The sequence below is a fragment of the Oncorhynchus keta genome, chromosome 37 (genome assembly GCF_023373465.1).
Source record: "Oncorhynchus keta strain PuntledgeMale-10-30-2019 chromosome 37, Oket_V2, whole genome shotgun sequence".
Lineage (NCBI taxonomy): Eukaryota > Metazoa > Chordata > Actinopteri > Salmoniformes > Salmonidae > Oncorhynchus > Oncorhynchus keta.
In genome coordinates this window covers 28644147-28667098 of record NC_068457.1, presented here as the reverse complement: position 1 = coordinate 28667098, position 22952 = coordinate 28644147, and the positions used below count along the sequence as shown (strand labels likewise).

The following is a 22952-nucleotide window of genomic DNA, read 5'->3' as shown; positions in this document are numbered from 1 at the left end:
TCCATCCCTCTTCCTCCCTCCATCCTCTCTCTCCTCCTCTTCCATCCCTCTCTCCTCTTCCATCCCTCTTCCATCCCTCTCTCCTCTCCTCCTCTTCCATCCCTCTTTCTCCTCTCTCCTCCCTCCTCTTCCATCCCTCTTTCCCTCTCTCCTCTCCTCTTCCATCCCTCTCCCTCTCCTCCTCTTCCTCTCTCTCCTCCTCTCCTCTTCCATCCCTCTCTCCTCTCTCCCTCTCCCTCTCCTCCTCTTCCATCCCTCCTCTCTCTCTCCTCTCCATCCTCTTCCTCCTCCCTCTTTCATCCTCTCTCCTCTTCCATCCCTCTCTCCTCTCCCTCCTCCCTTCCCTCTCCTCCTCTCCATCCCTCTCCTCTCCTCCTCTTCCATCCCTCTCTCCTCCCTCTCTCCTCTCCTCCTCTTCCATCCCTCTCTCCTCTCCTCCTCTTCCATCCCTCTCTCCTCTCCTCCTCTTCCATCCCTCTCTCCTCTCTCCTCTTCCATCCCTCCTCCTCTCCTCTCTCCTCTCCTCCTCTTCCATCCCTCTCTCCTCTCCTCCTCTTCCATCCCTCTCTCCTCCTCCTCCTCTTCCATCCCTCCTTCCCTCCTCCCTCTCTCCTCTTCCATCCTCTCTCCTCTCCTCCTCTTCCATCCCTCTCCCTCTCTCTTCCATCCTCTTCCATCCCTCTCTCCTCTCCTCCTCTTCCATCCCTCTCTCCTCCTCTTCCATCCTCTCCATCCCTCTCCTCTCTCCTCCTCTTCCATCCCTCCTCTCCATCCCTCTCCTCTCCTCCTCTTCCATCCCTCTCCATCCTCTCTCCCTCTCCCTCTCTTCCATCCCTCTCTCCTCTCTCCTCTCTCTCCTTTCCATCCCTCTCTCCTCTCCTCCTCCTCTCTTCCATCCCTCTCTCCTCCTCTCCTCTTCCATCCCTCTCTCCTCTCTCCTCTCTCCTCTCCTCCCTCTTCCATCCCTCCTCTCCTCTCCTCCTCTTCCATCCCTCTCTCCTCTCCTCCCTCTTCCATCCCTCTCTCCTCTCTCTCTCCTCTCCTCCTCTTCCATCCCTCTCTCCTCTCCTCCTCTTCCATCCCTCTCTCCTCTCCTCCTCTTCCATCCCTCTCTCCTCTCCTCCTCTTCCATCCCTCGGGCTGATGAACTCCTCTCGTCCTGACTGTCAGCGGAAGTGAGAGAGGTGAGGTCTGAATGAAGTTTAAAGGAAAATGCTTATGGTGGATAAAGTGGATTAACTGTCAGACGTCTTCTGATGTTTGATCTTAACGTTAAAGTGTTCAAAGAGAGAATATAGCTAGAAGAGTCTCAGACATTCTCTAATGACTCATATGTGACAGAAAGACAAGTCAGAAAGAGAGAATATAGCTAGAAGAGTCTCAGACATTCTCTAATGACTCATATGTGACAGAAAGACAATTCTCATTCCATGGATATTCCCTCAGAAAGAGAGAGAATCTCTCTCAACATCCTAATGATCATATGTGACCTTCTATAGCTAGAAAGAGTCTCAGACATTCTCTAATGACTCATATGTGACTAGAAAAACAAACCAGAAAAGATTAATATAGAGAACACTCCCTTTCCATGACCCTCATCTCCTCCCTAGAAGAGTCTCAGACATTCCACTCATCCGAAAGACTTGTCTTATTAAACCATCTGTCTCAGATCATCTCTCTTCCATCTCTCACTCTCCATATAGCTCTCCTAATCCTCCTCATTTAAAGATCCATCCCTCTTCTTCAGAAAGAGAATATCTCCTCTCCTCCTTCTTCTAATCCCTCTCTCCTCTCCTCCCTCTTCCATTCCTCTCTTCCTCTCCTTCTCTCAGACTTCTCCCTCTCTCTTCTCCTCTCTCTTCTCTCCTCTTCTCCTCTCTTCTCTCTCTCTCCTCTCTCTTCTCCCTCTCTCCTCTTCCATCCCTCTCTCCTCTCCTCTCTCTTCTCCCTCTCTCTTCTCTCTCTCTTCCATCCTCTCTCTCCTCTCTCTCTCCCTCTCTCCTCTTCTCCCCTCTCTCCATCCCTCTCTTCTCTCTCTTCTCCCTCTTCCATCCCTCTCTCTCTCTCTCTTCCTCTCCTCTCCTCCTCTCCTCTCATCCCTCTCTCTTCTCTTCTCATCCCTCTCTCCTCTCTCTCTCTTCTCCTCTCTCCATCCTCTCTCTCTCTCTTCCCTCTCTCTTCCCTCTCTCTCTCTCCTCTCTCTTCTCCCTCTCTCTCTCTTCTTCATCTCTTCTCCTCTCTCTTCTCCCTCTCTTCCCCTCCTCTCTCTCCCTATCTCTTCTCTCTCTCTCCCCTCTCTCTCTCCTCTCTCCTCTCTCTTCTCCCTCTCCTCTCCCTCCTCTCTCCTCTTCCATCCCCTCTCTCTCCTCTCCTCCTCTTCCCTCTCTCTTCCCCTCTCTCTTCTCTCTCTCTTCTCCTCTCTTCCTCCTCTCTCTCCCTCTCTCTCTCCTCTCTCTTCTCCTCTTCTCCCTCTCTCCCTCCTCTTCCCTCTCTCTCTCTCTCTCTTCCATCCTCTCTCCTCTCTTCCCTCCTCTTCCTCTCTCTTCCATCTCTCTCTCCCTCCTCTCTCTCTCTCTTCCCTCTCTCTTCTCCCTCTCTCTTCTCCCTCTCTTCCCTCTCTTCTCCCTCTCTCTTCCCTTTCTCTCTCCCTCTCTCTTCCTCTCTTCCCCTCCCTTCTCTCCTCTTCCCTCTCTTCTCCCTTCTCTTCCCTCTCTCTTCTCCCTCTCTTCTCCCTCTTCTTCTCCCTCTCTCTTCCCTCTCTCTTCTCCCTCACTCTTCCATCCTCTCTCCCTCTCTTCTCCCTCTCTCTTCCCTCTCTCTTCTCCTCTCTCTTCCCTCTCTCTTCTCCCCTCTCTCCTCTCTCTTCTCCCTCTCTCTTCTGTCTCTCTCTTCCCCTCTCTCTTCTCCCTCTCTCTTCCCCTCTCTCTCCTCTCTTCTCCTCTCTCTCTTCCCTCTCTCTTCTCCCTCTCTCTCTTTCTCCTCTCTCTTCTCTCTTCTTCTCCCTCTCTCTTCTCTCTCTCTTCTCCCTCTTCCATCCCTCTCCTCTCTCTTCCATCTCTCTTCTCCCTCTCTCTCTCTTCTCCCTCTCTCTCTTCCTCTCTCTCTCTCCCTCTCTCTTCTCTCCTCTTCTCCCTCTCTCTTCCCTCTCTCCTCTCCCCCTCTTCCTCCCTCTCTTCTCTCTCCTTCTCTCTCTCTCCTCTCCTCTCTCTTCTCTCTCTCTTCCTCTCTCTCTCTCTCCTCTCTCTCTCTCTCTCTCTCTTCTCATTCCCTCTCTCTTCCCTCTCTCTTCCCTCTCTCTTCTCCCTCTCTCTTCTCCTCCTCTTCCCCTCTCTCTTCCCCCTCTTCTCCTCTCTCTTCTCCCTCTCTTCTCCCTCTCTCTCTTCTCCCTCCTCTTCCTCCTCTTCTCCCTCCTCTCTCCCTCTCTCTTCTCTCTCCTTCTCCCTCTCTCTTCTCCCTCTCTCTTCTCCCTCTCCTCCTCTTCCTCCCTCTCTCTTCTCTCTCTCTCTCTCTTCTCCCTCTCTCTTCCCTCCTCTTCTCCCTCTCTCTTCTCTCTCCTCTTCCATTCCCTCTCTCTTCCCTCTCTCTTCCTCTCTCTCTCTCTTCTCCCTCTCTCCCTCTCTCTTCCATCTCTCTTCTCCTCTCTCTTCTCCCCTCTCTCTTCCCCTCTCTCTCCTCTCTCTTCCTCTCCTTCCCCTCTCTCTTCTCCTCTCTCCTCCCTCTCTCTTCTCCCTCTCTCTTCTCCCTCTCTTTCTCTCCTCTCTCCTCCTCTTCCTCCCTTCTCCCTCTCTCTTCCATCCTCTTCTCTCCCTCTTCTCCTCTCTCTCCCTCTCTCTCTCCTCTCTCTCTCTCCTCCCTCTCTCTTCTCTCCCTCTCTCCCCTCTCTTCATCCCTCTCTCCTCTCTCTCCTCCCTTCCATCCCTCTCTCTTCTCCCTCTCTCTTCCTCTCTTCTCCCTCTCTCCTCTCTCTCTCTCCTCTTCTTCTCCCTCTCTTCTCCTCTCCTCCCTCTCTCTTCTCCCTCTCCTCTTCCCTCTCTCTCTCTCTCCTCTCTCTCTCTCTCTTCCCTCTCTCTTCTCTCCTCTTCTCCTCTCTCCTCTCCTCTTCCATCCCTTCTCTCTCTCCTCTCTCCTCTTCTCCTCTCTCTCCTCTCTCCTTCTCCCTCTCTCTTCTCTCTCTCTCCCTCTCTCTTCCTCTCTCTTCTCCTCTCTCCTCTCTCCTCTCCTCTCTCTTCTCTCTCTCTTCTCCTCTCCTCCCCTCTTCCTCTCCCTCTCTCCTCTCCTCCTCTTCCATCCTCTCTCTCCTCTCCTCCTCCCTCTCTCTCTCCTCCCTCTCTCTCTCTCCTCTTCTCCTCTCTCCTCCCTCTCTCCTCTCCTCTCCTCTCTCTCCTCCATCCCTCTCTTCTCTCCTCCTCTTCCATCCCTCTCTCCTCTCTCTTCTCTTCCATCCCTCTCTCCTCTCTCTCTTCTCCCTCTCCTCTCTCCTCTCCTCTCTCCTCTCATCCTCTTCTCCTCTCCTCTCACCCCTCTCTTCTCCCTCCCTCCTCTCCTCTCCCTCTTCCCCTCTCTCCTCTCCTCTTTCTCTATCTTCTCCTCTCTTTCCCCTCCTCTTCTCCTCTCTCCTCTTCCTCTTCCCTCTCTCCCTCTCTCTTCTCTCTCCTTCCCTCCTCTTTCCTCTCTCTTCCCTCTCTCTTCTCTCTCTCTCCTCTCTCTTCTCCCTCTTCCATCCCTCTCTTCCTCTCTCTCCTCTTCCATCCCTCTCTCCCTCTCTCTCTTCTCCATCTCTCTCCCTCTCTTCCCCTCTCTCCTCTCTTCCCTTTCTCTTCTCCTCTCTTCCTTTCTCTTCTCCCTCTCTCCTCCTCTTCCCCTCCCTCTCTCTCTCTCTCTCTCTCTTCCATCCCTCTTCTCTCTCTTCTCCCTCCTTCTCCTCTCTTCTCCCTCTCTCTCCTCTCCTCTCCTTCCTCTTCTTCCTCTCTTTCTTCTCCTCTGCTTCTGGTCTCTCTCTCTCTTCCTCTCTCTTCCTCTTCTTCCCTGTTCTGATCCCTCTCTCTTCTCTCTCTCTTCAAGGAATCTTCCCTCTCTCTTCCCTCTCTCTTCTCCCTCTCTCTTGACTCTCTCTTCTCCCTCTCTCTTCTCCAGTTCTTCCCTCTCTCTTCCCTCTCTCTTCTCCTCTCAGACTCCCTTCTCTTCTCCCCCTCTCTTCTCCCTCTTCTTCCTTTCTCTTCTCCCTCTATTCTTTCTCTTCTCCCTCTCAGACATTTCTAATGACTCATATGTGACAGAAAGACTCTTCTCCCTCTCTCTCCCTCTCTCTTCTATCTCTTCTCCCTCTCTCTTCTCCCATCTCTTCTAATGACTCTTCCCTCTCTCTTCTCCCTCAAGTCCCTCTCTCTTCTCTATCTCTAGAAGAGTCTCAGACATTCTCTTCTCCTCTCTCTTCGACTCATATGTGACTCTTCCGAAAATCTCTTCCGTCTCTCTTCTCCCTCTATAGCTCCCTCTCTTCTCCTCTCATTCTCTCTCTGACTCATATGTGACAGAAAGACAATCTCTTCTCCTCTCTATCCCTCTCTCTTCTCTCTCATTCTCCCTCTCTCCTCTCTCATATGTGACAGAAAGACAAGTCAGGAAAGAGAGAATATAGCTAGAAGAGTCTCCCTCATTTCTCCCTAATGACTCATATCTGACAGAAAGACAAGTCCCTCTCTCTCTCTTATAGCTAGAAGAGTCTCTCTTCTCATTCTCTCCCTCTCTCTCTCTTCTGTGACAGAAAGACAAGTTCAGAAAAGAGAGAATATAGCTTCTCCCTCTCTCAGACATTCTCTTCCCTCTCTCTTCTCCCTGACTCTTCTCTCTCAAGTCTCCTCTCTCTTATAGCTCTTCCCTCTCTCAGACATTCTCTTCCTCTCTCTTCTCCCTCTCTCTTCTCCCTCTCTTCTCCCTCTCTCTTCTATCTTCTCCCTCTCTCTTCCCTTTCTCTTCTCCCTCTCTCTTCTCTCTCTTCTCCCAATTCTCTTCTCCCTCTCTCTTCTCTCTCTCTTCTCCCTCTCTCTTCTCCCTCTCTCTTCTCTCTCTCTTCTCCCTCTCTCTCTCTCTCTTCTCCTCTCTCTTCCCTCTCTCTTCTCCCTCTCTCTCTCTCTCTCCCTCCTCTCTCTTCTCCCTCTCTCTCTTCTCTCTCTTCTCTCTCTCTCTCCCTCTCTCTTCTCCTCTCTCTTCTCCCTCTCTCTTCTCCCTCTCTCTTCTCTTCCCTCTCTCTTCTCCCTCTCTCTTCTCTCTCTCTTCTCCCTCTCTCTTCCCTCTCTCTTCCCTCTCTCTTCTCTCTCTTCTCCCTCTCTCTTCTCTCTCTCTTCTCCCTCTCTCTTCTCTCTATCCCTCTCTCTTCTCTCTCTTCTCCCTCTCTCTTCTCCCAGGGGAATCTCTCTTCTCCCTCTCTTCTCTCTCTCTTCCCTTTCTCTTCTCCCTCTCTCTTCCCTTTCTCTTCTCCCTCTCTCTTCTCCCTCTCTCTTCCCTTTCTCTTCTCCCTCTCTCTTCCCTCTCTTTTCTCCCTCTCTCTTCTCCCTCTCTTCTCCCTCTCTTCTCCCCCTCTCTTCTCCCTCTCTCTTCTCCCTCTCTCTTCCCTCTCTCTTCTCCCTCTCTCTTCTCTCTCTCTTCCCTCTCTCTTCTCCCTCTCTCTTCCCTCTCTCCTCCCTCTCTCTTCCCTCTCTCTTCTCCCTCTCTCTTCCGTCTCTCTCTTCTCTCTTCTCTTCTCTCTTCTCTCTCTTCCCTCTCTTCTCCCTCTCTCTCTCCCTCTCTTCTCCCTCTCTCTTCTCCCTCTCTCTTCCTCTCTCTCTCTCTCTCTCTTCTCTCTCTTCTCCCTCTCTCTTCTCCCTCTCTTCCGTCTCTCTTTCTCTCTCTCTTCCCTCTCTCTTCCTTCTCCTCTCTCTTCCTCTCTCTTCTCCTTCTCTCTTCTCCCTCTCTCTTCTCTTCCCTCTTCTCCTCTCTCTTCCCTCTCTCTCTCCTCTCTCTCTCCGTCTCTCTTCTCCCTCTCTCTTCTCCCTGTCTCTTCTTCTCTTCCTCTCTCTCCGTCCCTCTCTCTTCTCCCTCTCTTTCCGTCTCTCTTCTCCTTCTCTCTTCTCCTCTCTCTTCCCTCTCTCTTCCCTCTCTTCTCCCTCTCTCTTCCCTCTCTCTTCTCCCGCTCTTTCCGTCTCTCTTCTCCCTCTCTTCCATCTCTCTTCTCCCTCTCTTCCTCTCTCTTCTCTCTCTCTCTTCTCTCTTCCCCTCTCTTCTCTCTTCTTCCGTCTCTCTTCTCCCTCTCTCTCCCTTCTCTTCTCCCTCTCTCTTCTCCCTCTCTCTTCCGTCTCTCTTCTCCCCTCTCTCTTCTCCCTCTCTCTTCTCCCTCTCTCTTCCTCTCTCTCTTCCGTCTCTCTTCTCCCTCTCTTCCCTCTCTTCTCCCTCTCTCTTCTCCCTCTCTCTTCTCTCTCTTCTCCCTCTCTCTTCTCCCTGTCTCTCTCTCTCTTCTCCCTCTCTTCCGTCTCTCTTCTCCCCTCTCTTCTCCTCTCTCTTCCGTCTCTTTCCTTCTCTCTTCTCCTCTCTCTTCCTCTCCCTCTCTTCTCCCTCTCTCTTCCCTCTCTCTTCTCCCGCTCTCTTCTCTCTCTCTCTTCTCTCTCTTCTTCCTCTCTCTTCTCCCTCCTCTCTCTCTTCCGTCTCTCTTCTGCCCTCTCTTTCTCTCTCTCTTCTCTCTCTCTTCCGTCTCTCTTCTCCCTCTCTCTTCTCCCTCTCTCTTCTCCCTCTAACCTTCCGTCTCTCTCTCCTCTCTCCCTCTCTCTTCTCCCTCTCTCTTCTCCCGGCCCCTCTCTCTTCTTGGGAGGTCTTCTCCCCTCTCTCTTCCCTCTCTCTCTTCTCTCTTCTCCCTCTCTCTTCTCCCTCTCTCTTCCCTAATTCTTCCGCTCTGCTCCCTCTCTCTTCTCTCTTCTTCTCCTCTCTTCCTTCTCCCTTCTTCCCTCTCTCCTCTCTCTTCTCCCTATTCTTCCCTAGAATTATTCTCTCTTCTCTTCCGTCTCTCTTCCCTCTTCTTCCCCCTCTCTTCTCCCTCTCTCTCTCTTCTCCCTCTCTCTTCAGAGAGAGAAAGAGAGAGAGAGAGAGAGTCTTCTTCCGTCTCTCTTCTGTCTCTCTGTAATTTGTGCTGACTGTTTTGCCCTTGAACAGTCCTCATTAAGCTAATGTAAACCTTCATAACTGAAAAACCCCACAACTGACGCAAACGGCGGCCTCAGAGCTTGGGAGGTGGTCATTATGGAAATCAGCTGGCTGTGAGAGGAGCCATGGAGAGAGGGCCTTGTTCATTAATTCATGCTCTGCAAATCGCTAACTAATTTAGCCCCGCTGCCTCGTCTTCCACTCCTCTCTCCTCTGTAATGGATTATTCCATAGAATTATTTGTCTTCACTTCATCTCCGCTTCCCACGAAGACCACCGAGAGAGAGAGAGAGAGAGAGAGAGACAGAGAGAGAGAGAGAGAGAGAGAGAGAGAGAGAGAGAGAGAGAGAGAGAGAGAGAGAGAGAGAGAGAGAGAGAGAGAGAGAGAGAGAGAGGGAGAGAGAGAGACAGAGACAGAGAGAGAGAGAGAGACAGAGAGAGACAGAGAGAGAGAGAGAGAGAGAGACAGAGAGAGAGAGAGAGAGAAAGAGAGAGACAGAGAGAATCCTGAGACAGAGAGAGAGAGAGAAATCAAGATTTCCTGAGAGAGTGATAGAGAGAGAGAGACAGAGTAGGGACAGACAACAGAGACAGAGACAGAGATAGACAGACAGAGGGAGACAGAGACAGAGATAGACAGAGAGAGAAGAGAGAGGGGAGAGACAGAGACAGAGACAGAGATAGACAGAGAGAGAGAGAGGGAGACAGAGATAGACAGAGAGAGAGAGAGAGAGAGAGACAGAGAGAGAGAGAGAGAGAGAGAGAGAGAGAGAGAGAGACAGACAGAGAGAGAGAGAGAATAGTAGGGACAGACAATGAATCCTGATTGGTGCATTAGGGCCTCAGCTGTCCTCACCTTCAGACAGACAGACAGACAGACAGACAGACAGACAGACAGACAGACAGACAGACAGACAGACAGAGTGAGAGAACAATCAAGAACAAGCGAAAGAGAAGGAGGACCCTACCTCTCTCAACATGGTTCCTCTTAGCTTCGTGGCCAGAGTCCAGGGTGGCCACATCTCCTTCTTTAGGACCGGGCACAGCACTGGGAGATAGACCCAACAGAGCATGGCTGGAGGACAGGCCGTTCTGCTGCACGTCTGGAACACACAGTATCATGTCACAGAGGAGGTGAACATATATGTATTTATTATGGATCCACATTACTCCTCTACTCTGAAGCTACTCTTCCTGGGGTCCAGCATAATGAAGGCAGTTTATACCGTTTTAAAAACATTACAACACATCGTGGCTAGCCTGATGTCATACCTGACATTAGAGTGGATCTTTAATGACATTGACAGAGCAAAGAGACTGTTGCTTTCCCTGACTGGACTCATAATCTGGTTCCAGACGAAGCTGGAAAGACAGTGAAGATGAGAGTCCTGTGCTGGGTTAGGGTATGTACGGGTCCTGTCTGTAGAGTGTGCTGGGTTAGTGTACGGGTCCTGTCTGCAGAGTGTTCTGTGTGCTGGGTTAGTGTACGGGTCCTGTCTGCAGAGTGTTCTGTGTGCTGGGTTAGGGTATGTACGGGTCCTGTCTGTAGAGTGTTCTGTGTGCTGGGTTAGGTGTACGTGTGCTGGGTCCCTGTCTGCAGAGTGTTCTGTGTGCTGGGTTAGTGTACGGGTCCTGTCTGTAGAGTGTTCTGTGTGCTGGGTTAGGGTACGTACGGGTCCTGTCTGTAGAGTGCTCTGTGTGCTGGGTTAGGTACATACGGGTCCTGTCTGTAGAGTGTTCTGTGTGCTGGGTTAGGTACGGGTCCTGTCTGTAGAGTGTTCTGTGTGCTGGGTTAGGGTGTACGGGTCCTGTCTGTAGAGTGTTCTGTGTGCTGGGTTTAGGGTACGGGTCCTGTCTGCACTGGGTCCTGTCTGTAGAGTGTTCTGTGTGCTGGGTTAGGGTACGTACGGGTCCTGTCTGTAGAGTGTTCTGTGTGCTGGGTTAGTGTACGGGTCCTGTCTGTAGAGTGTTCTGTGTGCTGGGTTAGTGTGTGCTGGGTTGGGAAAGACACGGGTTCTGTTTGTAGAGTGTTCTGTGCTGGGTTAGGGTACGTGGGTCCTGTCTGTAGAGTGTTCTGTGTGTTGGGTTAGGGTACGTACGGGTCCAGTCTGTAGAGTGTTCTGTGTGCTGGGTTAGGGTACGGGTCCTGTCTGTAGAGTGTTCTGTGTGCTGGGTTAGGGTACGGGTCCTGTCTGTAGAGTGTTCTGTGTGCTGTGTTAGGGTACGTACGGGTCCTGTCTGTAGAGTGTTCTGTGTGCTGGGTTAGGGTACGGGTCCTGTCTGTAGAGTGTTCTGTGTGCTGGGTTAGGGTACGTACGGGTCCTGTCTGTAGAGTGTTCTGTGTGCTGGGTTAGGGTACGTACGGGTCCTGTCTGCAGAGTGTTCTGTGTGCTGGGTTAGGGTACATACGGGTCCTGTCTGTAGAGTGTTCTGTGTGCTGGGTTAGGGTACGTACGGGTCCTGTCTGCAGAGTGTTCTGTGTGCTGGGTTAGGGTACGTACGGGTCCTGTCTGTAGAGTGTTCTGTGTGCTGGGTTAGGGTACGTACGGGTCCTGTCTGTAGAGTGTTCTGTGTGCTGGGTTAGGGTACGTACGGGTCCTGTCTGTAGAGTGTTCTGTGTGCTGGGTTAGGGGTATGTACGGGTCCTGTCTGCAGAGTGTTCTGGGTTAGTGTACGTACGGGTCCTGTCTGTAGAGTGTTCTGGGTTAGTGTACGGGTTCTGTCTGTAGAGTGTTCTGGGTTAGTGTACGGGTTCTGTCTGTAGAGTGTTCTGGGTTAGTGTACGGGTTCTGTCTGTAGAGTGTTCTGTGTGCTGGGTTTGGGTACGTACGGGTCCTGTCTGCAGAGTGTTCTGTGTGCTGGGTTAGGGTACGGGTCCTGTCTGTAGAGTGTTCTGTGTGCTGGGTTAGGGTACGGGTCCTGTCTGTAGAGTGTTCTGTGTGCTGGGTTAGGGTACGTACGGGTCCTGTCTGCAGAGTGTTCTGTGTGCTGGGTTAGGGTACGTACGGGTCCTGTCTGTAGAGTGTTCTGGGTTAGTGTACGGGTTCTGTCTGCAGAGTGTTCTGTGTGCTGGGTTAGGGTACATACGGGTCCTGTCTGCAGAGTGTTCTGTGTGCTGGGTTAGGGTACGGGTCCTGTCTGTAGAGTGTTCTGTGTGCTGGGTTAGGGTACGTACGGGTCCTGTCTGCAGAGTGTTCTGTGTGCTGGGTTAGGGTACGTACGGGTCCTGTCTGCAGAGTGTTCTGTGTGCTGGGTTTGGGTACGTACGGGTCCTGTCTGCAGAGTGTTCTGTGTGCTGGGTTTGGGTACGTACGGGTCCTGTCTGCAGAGTGTTCTGTGTGCTGGGTTTGGGTACGTACGGGTCCTGTCTGCAGAGTGTTCTGTGTGCTGGGTTTGGGTACGTACGGGTCCTGTCTGCAGAGTGTTCTGTGTGCTGGGTTAGGGTACGTACGGGTCCTGTCTGCAGAGTGTTCTGTGTGCTGGGTTTGGGTACGTACGGGTCCTGTCTGCAGAGTGTTCTGTGTGCTGGGTTTGGGTACGTACGGGTCCTGTCTGCAGAGTGTTCTGTGTGCTGGGTTTGGGTACGTACGGGTCCTGTCTGCAGAGTGTTCTGTGTGCTGGGTTTGGGTACGTACGGGTCCTGTCTGTAGAGTGTTCTGTGTGCTGGGTTTGGGTACGTACGGGTCCTGTCTGCAGAGTGTTCTGTGTGCTGGGTTTGGGTACGTACGGGTCCTGTCTGCAGAGTGTTCTGTGTGCTGGGTTAGGGTACGTACGGGTCCTGTCTGCAGAGTGTTCTGTGTGCTGGGTTTGGGTACGTACGGGTCCTGTCTGCAGAGTGTTCTGTGTGCTGGGTTTGGGTACGTACGGGTCCTGTCTGTAGAGTGTTCTGTGTGCTGGGTTTGGGTACGTACGGGTCCTGTCTGCAGAGTGTTCTGTGTGCTGGGTTTGGGTACGTACGGGTCCTGTCTGCAGAGTGTTCTGTGTGCTGGGTTAGGGTACGTACGGGTCCTGTCTGCAGAGTGTTCTGTGTGCTGGGTTTGGGTACGTACGGGTCCTGTCTGTAGAGTGTTCTGTGTGCTGGGTTTGGGTACGTACGGGTCCTGTCTGCAGAGTGTTCTGTGTGCTGGGTTTGGGTACGTACGGGTCCTGTCTGTAGAGTGTTCTGTGTGCTGGGTTTGGGTACGTACGGGTCCTGTCTGCAGAGTGTTCTGTGTGCTGGGTTTGGGTACGTACGGGTCCTGTCTGTAGAGTGTTCTGTGTGCTGGGTTTGGGTACGTACGGGTCCTGTCTGCAGAGTGTTCTGTGTGCTGGGTTAGGGTACGTACGGGTCCTGTCTGCAGAGTGTTCTGTGTGCTGGGTTAGGGTACGTACGGGTCCTGTCTGTAGAGTGTTCTGTGTGCTGGGTTAGGGTACGTACGGGTCCTGTCTGCAGAGTGTTCTGTGTGCTGGGTTAGGGTACGTACGGGTCCTGTCTGCAGAGTGTTCTGTGTGCTGGGTTAGGGTACGTACGGGTCCTGTCTGTAGAGTGTTCTGGGTTAGTGTACGGGTTCTGTCTGTAGAGTGTTCTGGGTTAGTGTACGGGTTCTGTCTGTAGAGTGTTCTGTGTGCTGGGTTAGGGTACGTACGGGTCCTGTCTGTAGAGTGTTCTGTGTGCTGGGTTAGGGTACGTACGGGTCCTGTCTGCAGAGTGTTCTGTGTGCTGGGTTAGGGTACGTACGGGTCCTGTCTGTAGAGTGTTCTGTGTGCTGGGTTTGGGTACGTACGGGTCCTGTCTGCAGAGTGTTCTGTGTGCTGGGTTAGGGTACGTACGGGTCCTGTCTGCAGAGTGTTCTGTGTGCTGGGTTAGGGTACGTACGGGTCCTGTCTGTAGAGTGTTCTGTGTGCTGGGTTTGGGTACGTAATGTCCTGTCTGCAGAGTGTTCTGTGTGCTGGGTTAGGGTACGTACCCTGTCTGCAGAGTGTTCTGTGTGCTGGGTTAGGGTACGTACGGGTCCTGTCTGTAGAGTGTTCTGTGTGCTGGGTTTGGGTACGTACGGGTCCTGTCTGCAGAGTGTTCTGTGTGCTGGGTTTGGGTACGTACGGGTCCTGTCTGCAGAGTGTTCTGTGTGCTGGGTTAGGGTACGTACGGGTCCTGTCTGCAGAGTGTTCTGTGTGTACTGGGGAGCTGGAGATGCTGCTGCTGTGACGAGAGGACAGGTGACTCCCAGACCTCCTCCCGTCCTCCAGAGAGGGAGACGGACTGTCCTGAACACGCTCCTAGAATGAAGAACAACACCATAGTGAGTGGAAACACACGTCAACATCAATGAATATTTTAGAATAATAATCACAGGTGACCATGCTAACATACCTTTATAACACAGGTGACCATGCTAACATACCTTTATAACCGGTGGCTGTAGCATAATGTACGACAGTACCCATAATGCTCTGACCTACCTTTATAACACAGGTGACCATGCTAACATACCTTTATAACACAGGTGACCATGCTAACATACCTTTATAACGGAGGTGACCACCATGCTAACATACCTTTATAACACAGGTGACCATGCTAACATACCTTTATAACACAGGTGGCCATGCTAACATACCTTTATAACGGAGGTGGCCATGCTAACATACCTTTATAACGGAGGTGGCCATGCTAACATACCTTTATAACGGAGGTGGCCATGCTAACATACCTTTATAATGGAGGTGACCATGCTAACATACCTTTATAACACAGGTGACCATGCTAACATACCTTTATAACGGAGGTGGCCACCATGCTAACATACCTTTATAACGGAGGTGGCCACCATGCTAACATACCTTTATAACGGAGGTGACCACCATGCTAACATACCTTTATAACAGAGGTGACCATGCTAACATACCTTTATAACACAGGTGACCATGCTAACATACCTTTATAACACAGGTGACCATGCTAACATACCTTTATAACACAGGTGACCATGCTAACATACCTTTATAACACAGGTGACCATGCTAACATACCTTTATAACGGAGGTGACCACCATGCTAACATACCTTTATAACGGAGGTGACCACCATGCTAACATACCTTTATAACACAGGTTGACCATGCTAACATACCTTTATAACACAGGTGACCATGCTAACATACCTTTATAACGGAGGTGACCACCATGCTAACATACCTTTATAACACAGGTGACCATGCTAACATACCTTTATAACACAGGTGGCCATGCTAACATACCTTTATAACGGAGGTGGCCATGCTAACATACCTTTATAACGGAGGTGGCCATGCTAACATACCTTTATAACGGAGGTGGCCATGCTAACATACCTTTATAACGGAGGTGGCCATGCTAACATACCTTTATAATGGAGGTGACCATGCTAACATACCTTTATAACACAGGTGACCATGCTAACATACCTTTATAACGGAGGTGGCCACCATGCTAACATACCTTTATAACGGAGGTGGCCACCATGCTAACATACCTTTATAACGGAGGTGACCACCATGCTAACATACCTTTATAACACAGGTGACCATGCTAACATACCTTTATAACACAGGTGACCATGCTAACATACCTTTATAACACAGGTGACCATGCTAACATACCTTTATAACACAGGTGACCATGCTAACATACCTTTATAACGGAGGTGACCACCATGCTAACATACCTTTATAACGGAGGTGACCACCATGGTAACATACCTTTATAACACAGGTTGACCATGCTAACATACCTTTATAACACAGGTGACCATGCTAACATACCTTTATAACGGAGGTGACCACCATGCTAACATACCTTTATAACGGAGGTGACCACCATGCTAACATACCTTTATAACACAGGTTGACCATGCTAACATACCTTTATAACGGAGATGGCCACCATGCTAACATACCTTTATAACGGAGGTGACCACCATGCTAACATACCTTTATAACACAGGTTGACCATGCTAACATACCTTTATAACGGAGGTGGCCACCATGCTAACATACCTTTATAATGGAGGGACCGCCATGCTAACATACCTTTATAACGGAAGTGGCCATGCTAACATACCTTTATAATGGAGGGACCGCCATGCTAACATACCTTTATAATGGAGGGACCGCCATGCTAACATACCTTTATAACAGAGATGACCATGCTAACATACCTTTATAATGGAGGTGACCACCATGCTAACATACCTTTATAATGGAGGGACCTCCATGCTAACATACCTTTATAATGGAGGGACCTCCATGCTAACATACCTTTATAATGGAGGTGACCACCATGCTAACATACCTTTATAATGGAGGTGACCACCATGCTAACATACCTTTATAACGGAGGTGGCCATGCTAACATACCTTTATAATGGAGGTGGCCATGCTAACATACCTTTATAACAGAGGTGACCACCATGCTAACATACCTTTTTAACAGAGGTGGCCATGCTAACATACCTTTATAATGGAGGGACCGCCATGCTAACATACCTTTATAACGGAGGTGACCATGCTAACATACCTTTATAACGGAGGTGACCATGCTAACATACCTTTATAACGGAGGTGACCATGCTAACATACCTTTATAACGGAGGTGACCACCATGCTAACATACCTTTATAACGGAGGTGTTCTCCATGCTAACATACCTTTATAACAGAGGTGACCATGCTAACATACCTTTAAAACAGAGGTGACCTCCATGCTAACATACCTTTAAAACGGAGTTGACCATGCTAACATACCTTTATAACGGAGGTGACCATGCTAACATACCTTTATAACGGAGGTGACCATGCTAACATACCTTGACAACAGAGGTGACCTCCATGCTAACATACCTTTATAACGGAGGTGACCATGCTAACATACCTTGACAACAGAGGTGACCTCCATGCTAACATACCTTTATAACGGAGGTGACCATGCTAACATACCTTGACAACAGAGGTGACCTCCATGCTAACATACCTTTATAACGGAGGTGACCATGCTAACATACCTTGACAACAGAGGTGACCTCCATGCTAACATACCTTTATAACGGAGGTGACCATGCGGCCGCGGGAGGAGAGGGTAGAGTGGTGGACCTGGGCAGCAGAGGCCATGCTGGCTAACGTGTTGAGGTGGTTCATCTGACTCATTGCCATGGAGACGGAGGCAGGGGCCATACTGACAGGGATCAGGGGGTGTGACATCATCATGAACGGGAGGTGTTCCAGACCTGAAAGAGGGAGGGAGGGAGGGAAAGGGGGGGGTGAGGGAGGGAGGGGGGGGAGAGAGGAAAAGGGGGAGGGAGGGAAAGGAGAGAGGAAAAGGGGGAGGGAGGGAAAGGAGAGAGGAAAAGGGGGAGGGAGGGAAAGGAGAGAGGAAAAGGGGGAGGGAGGGAAAGGAGAGAGGAAAAGGGGGAGGGAGGGAAAGGAGAGAGGAAAAGGGGGAGGGGGGGAAAGGGGGCGAGAGGAAAAGGGGGAGGGAGGGAAAGGGGGCGAGAAAGAGAGAGATGGTTTTCTATTGAGCTTGGTGGCAGCATAGCATACATTAGAAGGTGGAGGGTAAACCATTATATTGTCACACTCAGGACACTAGACCAAACAGAATGCTGTTTGACTTGTGAAACCAGATTTCCAGAGCAACATTTGTGATGCTCAACATCCCAAAACCGAACATCTCTGGGGACATGAAACGCTTGAACAAACAAGGGGAAGAACATGTAAACAAAGGGTGGAAGGTCATATAACAACATCTGAGATGGACTCTTTGAAACAGCCAATCACAGTACAGAAAATACATCACACTCAATCTCCATGACACTTTACTTCTTTTTTGTCTTCTGGGTGAAATCACTAAACATACTTTGTTGATGATCCAGAAATAGACACAAAGTTCCATTTTGCTGTCCCTCTGTCATACTCTGAGTGAAGAGGAGAGGAAGAGGAGGAAGAGGAGGAGGAGAAGGAAGATAACGAGGAAGAGGAGGAGGAAGATGATGATGAAGAGGAGGAGGAGGAGGGGGAGAATAAGGAGGAGGAAGGGGAGAATAAAGAGGAGAAGGAGGAGAGGAGGAGGTGGAAGAGGGGGAGGAGAAGGAGGAAGATGATGAAGAGGAGGAGGAGGAGGGGGAGAATAAGGAGGAGGAAGAGGAGAAGGAGAGGAGGGGTGTCTGAGAATAAAGGTTATTAGCTCTTCCACTTCACATTCTGACATGTATTATTTTGAATATAAAGCTTAAAGATGTTCAAATGACAAGTTCTCTGTGAAGCTTTAGGACCTTTTACTAGACACTGGAAAAATGGAAAGAAAAGTGACTAATTAGACTGAATTGAATGATTGGACGATGTGGGAAAAACAAGACCCTTTTCCTTCCACTAGTATTGTGTTAGCAGACGACTAGAGATGTTAGATGTTAGTAGACTACTACAGAGATGTTAGATGTTAGACTACTAGAGATGTTAGATGTTAGCAGACGACTGTTAGATGTTAGCAGACTACTAGAGATGTTAGATGTTAGCAGACGACTAGAGATGTTAGATGTTAGCAGACGACTAGAGATGTTAGATGTTAGCAGACTACTACAGAGATGTTAGATGTTAGCAGACTACTACAGAGATGTTAGATGTTAGCAGACGACTAGAGATGTTAGATGTTAGCAGACGACTAGAGATGTTAGATGTTAGCAGATAACTAGAGATGTTAGATGTTAGCAGACGACTAGAGATGTTAGATGTTAGCAGACGACTAGAGATGTTAGATGTTAGCAGACAACTAGAGATGTTAGATGTTAGCAGACGACTAGAGATGTTAGATGTTAGCAGACAACTAGAGATGTTAGATGTTAGCAGACGACTAGAGATGTTAGATGTTAGCAGACGACTAGAGATGTTAGATGTTAGCAGACGACTAGAGATGTTAGATGTTAGCAGACGACTAGAGATGTTAGATGTTAGCAGACTACCAGAGATGTTAGATGTTAGCAGATGACTAGAGATGTTAGCAGACGACTAGAGATGTTAGATGTTAGCAGCCGACCAGAGATGTTAGCAGACGGCTAGAGATGTTAGATGTTAGCAGACGACTAGAGATGTTAGATGTTAGCAGACGACTAGAGATGTTAGATGTTAGCAGACTAATAGAGATGTTAGATGTTAGCAGACGACTAGAGATGTTAGATGTTAGCAGACTACTACAGAGATGTTAGCAGACTACTACAGAGATGTTAGATGTTAGCAGACGACTAGAGATGTTAGATGTTAGCAGACGACTAGAGATGTTAGATGTTAGCAGACGACTAGAGATGTTAGATGTTAGCAGACTACTACAGAGATGTTAGATGCTAGCAGGAAGAAGCCACATGTTATAGTAAAAGTAAACTCAAAAGTCAAGTCCAAAAAGATGCTGTGCTGTGAAGCTTTAGGACCTTTACTAGACACTGGAAAATGGAAAGAAAAGTGACTAATTAGACTGAATTGAATGATTGGACGATGTGGGAAAAACAAGACCCTTTTCCTTCCACATGTTTCCACATTCCTAATGATTATTCTGGTGGAGACGTGTTCATGATTTACACCAGACTTCTGTCTTCCTTCAACTGTCACTTTATATCATGATTTCTGGAGGAGCTCAGTAGAAAGTGGTGACGACAAACAGACAGGCCTCAGAGAAGACTCAGAACATTACCCCTCTAACTGAAACACGACAGCGCTGTCAGGGTGGGTGGGTGTGTGTGTGTGTGTGTGTGTGTGTGTGTGTGTGTGTGTGTGTGTGTGTGTGTGTGTGTGTGTGTGTGTGTGTGTGTGTGTGTGTGTGTGTGTGTGTGTGTGTGTGTGTGTGTGTGTGTGTGTGTGTGTGTGTGTGTGTGTGTTTTGACCGGCCAAACTCTGGTCAGAAGAACCACTCTGACGGTGTGTCTCAGCTACCACAGAGCTACATTTACATTACATTTAAGTCATTTAGCAGACGCTCTTATCCAGAGCGACTTACAAATTGCTGCATTCACCTTATGACATCCAGTAGAATAGTCACTTTACAATAGCTACAGTCTGTCTGTGATGGGACAGACTGAGACTCTGACGGTGTGTCTCAGCTACCACAGAGCTACATTCAGTGTTGTATGTGCTGGATGGCAGGTTACATGTTGTATGTACTGGATGGCAGGTTACAGTGTTGTATGTACTGGATGGCAGGTTACATGTTGTATGTGCTGGATGGCAGGTTACAGTGTTGTATGTGCTGGATGGCAGGTTACAGTGTTGTATGTACTGGATGGCAGGTTACATGTTGTATGTACTGGATGGCAGGTTACAGTGTTGTATGTACTGGATGGCAGGTTACATGTTGTATGTACTGGATGGCAGGTTACAGTGTTGTATGTACTGGATGGCAGGTTACAGTGTTGTATGTGCTGGTTGGCAGGTTACAGTGTTGTATGTGCTGGATGGCAGGTTACAGTGTTGTATGTGCTGGATGGCAGGTTACAGTGTTGTATGTACTGGATGGCAGGTTACATGTTGTATGTGCTGGATGGCAGGTTACAGTGTTGTATGTACTGGATGGCAGGTTACAGTGTTGTATGTGCTGGATGGCAGGTTACAGTGTTGTATGTGCTGGTTGGCAGGTTACAGTGTTGTATGTGCTGGATGGCAGGTTACAGTGTTGTATGTGCTGGATGGCAGGTTACAGTGTTGTATGTGCTGGATGGCAGGTTACATGTTGTATGTGCTGGATGGCGGGTGACAGTGTTGTATGTACTGGATGGCAGGTTACAGTGTTGTATGTGCTGGATGGCAGGTTACATGTTGTATGTGCTGGATGGCAGGTTACATGTTGTATGTGCTGGATGGCAGGTTACAGGGTTGTATGTGCTGGATGGCAGGTTACAGTGTTGTATGTACTGGATGGCAGGTTACAGTGTTGTATGTGCTGGATGGCAGGTTACATGTTGTATGCAATGGATGGCGGGTTACATGTTGTATGTGCTGGATGGCAGGTTACAGTGTTGTATGTACTGGATGGCAGGTTACAGTGTTGTATGTACTGGATGGCAGGTTACAGTGTTGTATGTACTGGATGGCAGGTTACAGTGTTGTATGTGCTGGATGGCAGGTTACATGTTGTATGTACTGGATGGCAGGTTACAGTGTTGTATGTGCTGGATGGCAGGTTACAGTGTTGTATGTGCTGGATGGCAGGTTACATGTTGTATGTGCTGGATGGCAGGTTACAGTGTTGTATGTACTGGATGGCAGGTTACATGTTGTATGTGCTGGATGGCGGGTGACAGTGTTGTATGTACTGGATGGCAGGTTAAAGTGTTGTATGTGCTGGATGGCAGGTTACTTGTTGTATGTGCTGGATGGCAGGTTACATGTTGTATGTGCTGGATGGCAGGTTACAGTGTTGTATGTGCTGGATGGCAGGTTACAGTGTTGTATGTACTGGATGGCAGGTTACAGTGTTGTATGTACTGGATGGCAGGTTACAGTGTTGTATGTACTGGATGGCAGGTTACAGTGTTGTATGTACTGGATGGCAGGTTACATGTTGTATGTACTGGATGGCAGGTTACATGTTGTATGTGCTGGATGGCAGGTTACAGTGTTGTATGTACTGGATGGCAGGTTACAGTGTTGTATGTGCTGGATGGCAGGTTACATGTTGTATGTGCTGGATGGCAGGTTACAGTGTTGTATGTGCTGGTTGGCAGGTTACAGTGTTGTATGTGCTGGTTGGCAGGTTACAGTGTTGTATGTGCTGGATGGCAGGTTACATGTTGTATGTGCTGGATGGCAGGTTACAGTGTTGTATGTGCTGGATGGCAGGTTACATGTTGTATGTGCTGGATGGCAGGTCACAGTGTTGTATGTACTGATGGCAGGTTACAGTGTTGTATGTACTGGATGGCAGGTTACAGTGTTGTATGTGCTGGATGGCAGGTTACAGTGTTGTATGTACTGGATGGCAGGTTACAGTGTTGTATGTACTGGATGGCAGGTTACATGTTGTATGTGCTGGATGGCAGGTTACATGTTGTATGTACTGGATGGCAGGTTACAATGTGCTGGATTTATACAATACCTAAACCTACATAGGAAATGCATAATATACACAATGACACCAGACTATTGTGTTGCTGTTGCTCATTTCAAATTCAAATAGACAAACAGCTAGAAAATAAAAGCCAGTCAAACAAGACCCCTGTGTATCAGACCCACTATTTCACTCCTGTGTATCATCATACCCACTATTTCAGCTCTGTGCATCAGACCCACTATTTCAGCCCTGTGTATCAGACCCACTATTTCATCCCTGTGTATCAGACCCACTATTTCACCCTGTGTATCAGACCCACTATTTCAGCCCTGTGTCAGACCCACTATTTCAGCCCTGTGTATCACCCCTGTGTATCAGACCCACTATTTCAGCCCTGTGTATCAGACCCACTATTTCAGCCCTGTGTATCAGACCCACGATTTCACCCTGTGTATCAGACCCACTATTTCAGCCCTGTGTATCAGACCCACTATTTCAGCCCTGTATCATCAGACCCACTATTTCACCCCTGTGTATCATCATACCCACTATTTCAGCTCTGTGTATCAGACCCACTATTTCAGCCCTGTGTTTCATCAGACCCACTATTTCAGCCCTGTGTTTCATCAGACCCACTATTTCACCCTGTGTGCTGTTGAAATGTAACTATTTTATAGATGCATAAACCAATCCACATGGGAGAGAAAACAATCTAAATATTGAACATTCAAGAAAACAAAACCAAAAATAAAACAATAGAAGCAGGAAGCGAAACAAAAGAGAGCTAATGACTGCTCTGTCGCCGTGCCAACGGAACGCTGAGTAATTCCAAACACAAAGACAATAAACTTGGACCAAATTCCACACAATTTCCCAAATATAATAGAATGTGTGCAAACAAAAGAAGTCCCCAAAGAAGAGATGGAAACAGAAAGACATTTTAAAAAAGAAAAAAGCTTTTACTAAATTAGGTGGATTGCACATATGTGCAGTGGTTCATCTGGACGCCTTTTGCAATTTACCCTCCCTCCCTCTCCCTTCCTCTCCCTCCCTCCCTCCCTCCCTCCCTCCCTCTCCCTCCCTCCCTCCCTCCCTCCCTCCCTCCTCCCTCCCTCCCTCCCTCCCTCCCTCCCTCCCTCCCTCCCTCCCTCCCTCCCTCCCTCTCTCCCTCCCTCCCTCCCCTCCCTCCCTCCCACCTCTCTCACTCCCTCCCTCCCACCTCTCCACTCCCTCCCTCACCCCTCCCTCCCTCACTCTCCCTTCCTCTCCCTCCCTCCCTCCCACCTCTCTCACTCCCTCCCTCCCACCTCTCACCATCCCTCCCTCACCTCTCCCTCCCTCACTCTCCCTTCCTCACCCCCCTCCATCCATCCCTCCATCACCCCCCCATCCCTTCCTCACCCTCCCTCCCTCACCCTCCCTCCCTCCCTCACCCTCCCACCCTCACCCTCCCTCCCTCACCCTCCCTCCCTCCCTCCCTCACCCTCCCTCCCTCCCTCCCTCAACCCGGCCAGAAATAGAAACAAAGATGTCCTCCTGAATGGAAGGAGATGAACGGATGTTGGAGGAATGGAGGAATTGGTTATTGGTTGCTATAGGACCAAGCTAATTACATTAAATATATTCTTCATGTCTGGGCTAGCCTTGAAACTTCAGCATAATCCCTAACAAAGGTCGCCATGGTTGCTCATCTAAGAAAAAAATAAAAGAAAAACTTACAGCACAGAAATACAGACAATGACA

At 49.3% G+C, this 22952-nt stretch overlaps 1 protein-coding gene across 1 annotated transcript in view; it reads right to left on the bottom strand.

Moving 5' to 3' along the window:
• The window catches only part of dachc (dachshund c), a 113064-nt gene that overhangs the window by 19643 nt on the left and 70469 nt on the right, over positions 1-22952 (bottom strand). Inside the window, exons 4-6 of the mRNA XM_052498950.1 lie at positions 16220-16407; positions 13296-13425; positions 9067-9272 (exon numbers count right to left, since the gene is read on the bottom strand). Of these exons, the coding sequence (XP_052354910.1) occupies positions 9067-9272; positions 13296-13425; positions 16220-16407 (524 nt within the window). The remainder of the gene's footprint in view (positions 1-9066; positions 9273-13295; positions 13426-16219; positions 16408-22952) is intronic.